Source organism: Sceloporus occidentalis, unplaced genomic scaffold (assembly GCF_023333645.1).
Source record: "Sceloporus occidentalis isolate IW3139 unplaced genomic scaffold, rSceOcc1.0.p SCAF_15, whole genome shotgun sequence".
NCBI classification, from domain to species: domain Eukaryota; kingdom Metazoa; phylum Chordata; class Lepidosauria; order Squamata; family Phrynosomatidae; genus Sceloporus; species Sceloporus occidentalis.
The window spans coordinates 2,545,471-2,550,253 of NW_028316995.1; the positions used below are offsets into that span (position 1 = coordinate 2,545,471).

A 4,783-nucleotide genomic window follows, 5' to 3' on the forward strand; every position below is an offset into this window, starting at 1 on the left:
CATCCAATTAAACAGGGAAATGGCAAAAACACATTACATCTGCTACTCAGGCGCTCCGTTTGCGATCTTTCGACTGAACAAACTGTCTAGTTTGTGTAGCTCTTCCTCTAGACCTTGCTGTTAGTATTCCAAAACACACGCTGATATCAATACCGAGGACTGCAGCCCCAGTAAACAGGTCTATAGAATATCACAGCCAGTCCGCAGCACTGGAATAACAATGGGACTTTTATTTCAAAGACGATAAAATTGTTGGTGTAATAAAACCACCGAGATATTACGAGCATACAAGATGAAACAGCAAAACACTATATATATAAATATCTATATATACATTAAAGTTAATGCATATCTTTGTTCATTTGTTTCTGTATCAGAGATAGTATTTCCATGCATTTAGATGTCCTTTCTTTCTGGATGAGTAATCGTGTGTATTCGCTGGTTTTCAGAAATTCTGGAGAAGGGGGCAATCCTTCTATACATCGCTCTGTGCAATCACAACGCTCCGATACACCGCTTGAGAGCTGTTGGAATCTCGCACTGGGTAGCGAGCAAGAAGTTGCGGAGATGAGCTTACGGAGATGTGTAGATAGAAGACGGACATAAAGAAGTTTCTCGGCCCAAAAATTAGCTTCTCCTTTCTCAAATAAGAAGTCGTCTTCCACCTGGCGAAAAACAAGCGTGTTTCATAAACATACTAGAAACATGTAACACGTCAACAAAAACCCCTGTGCTATTTCAAGTCGGCTTACAGTCTATGAAACAACATTTTGCACTTGGAAACGTACAGCCCGATATAAAACTGAAATGATTAAGGCTGAAGACTTTCCTGTTTACCCAGACGTTTGGTTAATGCACCCTAATCCTGAAAATACATATTATGTTCTTTATCTTCATTTGCTTTCATTTTGCATCTGAAAAAACTCCCCGAACTCCCTGCACAGCGTCACTGAGTAAATAAATCCCATTATGTACCTGGTTATTCGTTCTGTGTGTTTAGGTCTATTGCATAAGAATGGTGTAGGGATTGCTTACCGTGCCATATTTTGCCTCTATGAGACTCACCCCCCTCAGTGTCAGCATTTGTTAGCAGATCACAACTATTTGGCCCGTCTGCCCCCTGCCCATTTTGAGCGCAAACACTTATGTTCTTTGGCTATATTTAGCATTTGCAGGTTTGTTTTTTTTTACATTGGATTCCCTGGGGTATTTATTTCAATGGAATTAGTTTGATTACCGATTTCGCTGTCTGCAGATCACTTAGATCATCTTCATCCAACAGCCACTCCGTCAGGACAAGGACGCCATCCGGAACCCGATCCCAGCGCCGGAGCATCTCGCACAGGACACCGAGGGTCAGGTCCAAAGCCTTGGGGGGATTCACAGCACAGAATGGAAACACTGCAAGGAAGGAAAGTGCAGGAACATGTATTAGTTATTTTTGCTAAATGCAACAATTTAGGATCAGAATTGAAGTACTCACTCCTGTAGAAGCAGAGGTTGCCACAAAATACCCTCACATTTAGTAGAACCCAGCTGGGAATATCAGACTCACCGCTGTCCTAGGGCGAACAGACTACGGTCCTTTAGCGAGGAAGCGTTTGTAAATGTGTCACTATGGGGACTAGGTTAGTAGCTTCTCCAGAGGCGAGTTGGCTACTTGGATTTAATGTGAATGTGCTTAGAACATTTATAAGAATCTGACAACCAGAATAGGATGGTTTCAAGGGAATGAGGCATCACAGATGTCTGAAAGTTCAATTGTAATAGTTGTGTTAGACAGGCCTGCCCGGTCTGCAGTGAACCTGCTGAGAAGGCCTGAAAGTAAAAGATTTTTTTAAAAGTATTTTTTTTGGAATGTCATTAATAACGGTATTCTAGACCGATCTGCAGAATAGATTTTGCTCAAAAGAACTCCAGATCATCCAAGTAAGCAAGTTGTTTGTTGTCTTGGACATTGAGAAACCCTATATGCAAATTCACGATTCGAGATGAGGGCCGGGCAGTTATATACGAAGCCACACTGTTCCAGAAAAGGAATTGCTTGCATGAATTTTCATCTTCCACATCAGGGCAGAGAACAAGCAGCTCCCCAGCTCTTTTGGCATGAAACCCCCCATGGCACACATTCAGCTTCTTAAGAAAGGGAGTCTGGTCCATGACTGGGCATCATGGGAGTTGTAATTTCAGCACAGCTTGAGAGATGCACAAAGGAGAAGCTTTTCGAACGAGTCATTGGTGATTCATGGTTCCGGGACAGATGTATAATCGCTCTGGCATTGCACCTTGTAAGCCAATTCCTCACTCGCTAACGAGTCTGGGTACTTTTCCCTGGATCCTGTTGCCCATATATATTTTGCTCTGTTTAATATAGCGATAATTCATGCCGTTCCTTTGGTGTGTGTTTACCTCATTCTCCTGGCTTCTCTTGCCTTTGCTTTGTTTACCTCATCTTGGTCATGCACACATCCCTGGCTTATGAGAAATTGATTTAACTTTGACTGGAAGCCAGTAGCAAAAGTACATAGAGGAAGTTATACTTATTTAACTGTTAACGTTTCATAGAGCCGAAAAAACTCAAAGCTAAAACTCAGGCTAACTTGTCTGAAGCTCAATGCGGACAGATCTCTGCATAATCGCTACTTTCTGAGCTTCACAAGAGCCATACCAAGTTTTGCTGAGCTTACAATCTTTTATTCCAATGGAAACTCAAGTTTCATCTGTTTTTTTCTGGAATTCCAGAGCATTGTAGCTCTCCTAACCTTGTAGCTCTGAACCGGCCAATGGTCCCAAGACTCCAAAGGCATCCACACATGGCACCAATTTTACCTATTTTGACACGATTATTGACGATCTGCTTCAGTCATTCATCAAGGAAGGCTTACTGAATAGACGGTCCATATGCATAAAGGGTTAAAGAACGCAAGAGAGCTAAGCTCAGAGGAACAGCATTAAAAAGCCTCAGGGGGCAGGAGAGGAGACAGTTTCAGTGTCTGTCGAGCGTCTTTACAAGATGTAAAAATGGAAACGGTTCTGCATTAAATCAGCCTAATTCCTGTACTCTGTCCTTGCTAAATATGGACCCGAGCGAGCGTCGCCTCACACCGAGACTGGCTCGTTTCACACAAACTCCTTACGGATACCAAGGCAGCGCTCACTACTACAAACAAAGCAGTCACAAAGTCGTTCGGGACGTACTTCATATTCAACATGTAAACAGTGCTGTGCACCACGTCACCCCTTACCGGTAAATATAACATACAAACATAGCTTCCCCGCCACAGGACTTCGTGTAAACGGCCAGTGAGAAAACGCAGAACGTGACTAAGGCCTGTCATCTGCGGAGATGCTCACGAGAGTATCAACATGCAACGTGCTCTGTCTTCTAAATCGTTACAACAATTTATTTCCTTACACACCAGAGAGCTTCAGAAGAAGGTACCCACCCTGCTGGAAATAAAATGATTAACCCAAAGAGCCCACATTTTGGCTGTTAGTCCTTTCAATACTTGTAGCTCTTCCCAACAGTCGCAGGTTTAATAAGAAAGCCATGTTTCCCCCAGATATTTGCAGAATCCAACAATTCTCTTTCACTTTTAACTCCTTCCACATTCCATTCCAACTCCTGATATTTTCACTTTTGCGTTATCTTTACAGCATATCGTGGGCCAAAGACCACTCTCCTTCATTCGAGACTCTTGGACGGAACCTTGTCCTATGTAATAACTAATTGTGGTCGCGGTCCCTTTCTCATCCGCCATGTTTATGATTACTTCCACAGCCCCATGCAATAGGTTTTCTTGACATTGTACGTCCCTGTGGAGTATGACAGCTATATAATTTCGCCAGCCTGATAAGTGATTAAGTGACCTTAAATGATTAAATCACAGGTCATACAACTCTTGGGAAGGACGCTTGTTAAAGGGAAACAGACTAAATTCATTAATTGAAACTACCTTTAGTTTGTGATTTTTGTGTCATTTTTTTGGAGGTATTTAGTTTAAAGTTCACCACATGGAAGCCGAGATCAGTGACAGCAGCCTGTGGCAGGACCAGCATTATCTGATTAATCTCCTGAAGTTCTCTCCCTGACAAAGGCTGCCTGAACCAATTAGTATCAATCAGCAACTAAACAGGGGGGAGATAGGAAAACGCGAGGAAAACTAATGCAGATCCCAAGAGAGTGAAAAGGTATTAATTCATTATATTTAGCATCAACGTATAGTATGGTGAAAAGAACAGATCTTCTTAAAGGAACACAGACGCCATTTTGTCCAAAATGAGATCAGTGAACCTAATTTTTTAAGATTTTGTAAGTCTAGTAAGTTATTTCCGGGACAGATCTTAAATGGACAGTGCAGGAGCCAGGTGACACGGAAATATCGGGTTCTAGGTGCCACGGCATAACAATAACCCTATAATCACGGTGGGAGAGATAAGATGGACTCTTCTAATTTACCCCATCACATGCAGGAACGTAATACACTATGCAGGGGCAGATTTACAAAGGCCCCTAGGAAACAAAATGTTTGCAGGCAGGACATAGGCAGAGAATAGGGCATAAGCTGAAGGGGCAGTGAGTGAAAGCGGGCAGAGAATGATAAAAGGCATGCAGGGCCGGCACTAAGCCCCTCGTACACCTTTAATACAATGTCCCCCCCACGCAAACAGAGCCTATCTTATGGAAAATCATAACCATGGTCCTCATCTGAATGCAGACACTGAAAAGAGAAAGCCACTTATTTGCCTCAGAGGCAAACTTTTTCTACTAAATATAAATATA

The 4,783-nt window shown here is 42.5% G+C and overlaps 1 protein-coding gene across 1 annotated transcript; it reads right to left on the reverse strand.

Moving 5' to 3' along the window:
• Positions 1-341: 341 nt before the first annotated feature.
• On the reverse strand, positions 342-3,203 carry LOC149303138 (tRNA (32-2'-O)-methyltransferase regulator THADA-like). Its single transcript, XM_089481344.1, has 3 exons — positions 3,144-3,203; positions 1,226-1,369; positions 342-683 (listed from the first exon to the last, which is right to left on the reverse strand). Exons 1-3 carry the CDS (start codon positions 3,201-3,203, stop codon positions 342-344), a joined length of 546 nt encoding a protein of 181 aa, XP_089337470.1.
• Between the last annotated feature and the right edge of the window lie 1,580 nt (positions 3,204-4,783).

Bases quoted from the DNA above. Each gene is read 5' to 3' on its own strand.
- LOC149303138 (XM_089481344.1), bottom strand. From the start codon at position 3,203: ATGAAGTACGTCCCGAACGACTTTGTGACTGCTTTGTTTGTAGTAGTG. The intron at 1,370-3,143 runs GTATCCGTAAGG...AATCCCCCCAAG, and splicing joins TAGTAGTGAGCGCTGCCTTG to GCTTTGGACCTGACCCTCGG. The intron at 684-1,225 runs ATTCCATTGAAA...TGTTTATGAAAC, and splicing joins CGAAATCGGTAATCAAACTA to ACGCTTGTTTTTCGCCAGGT.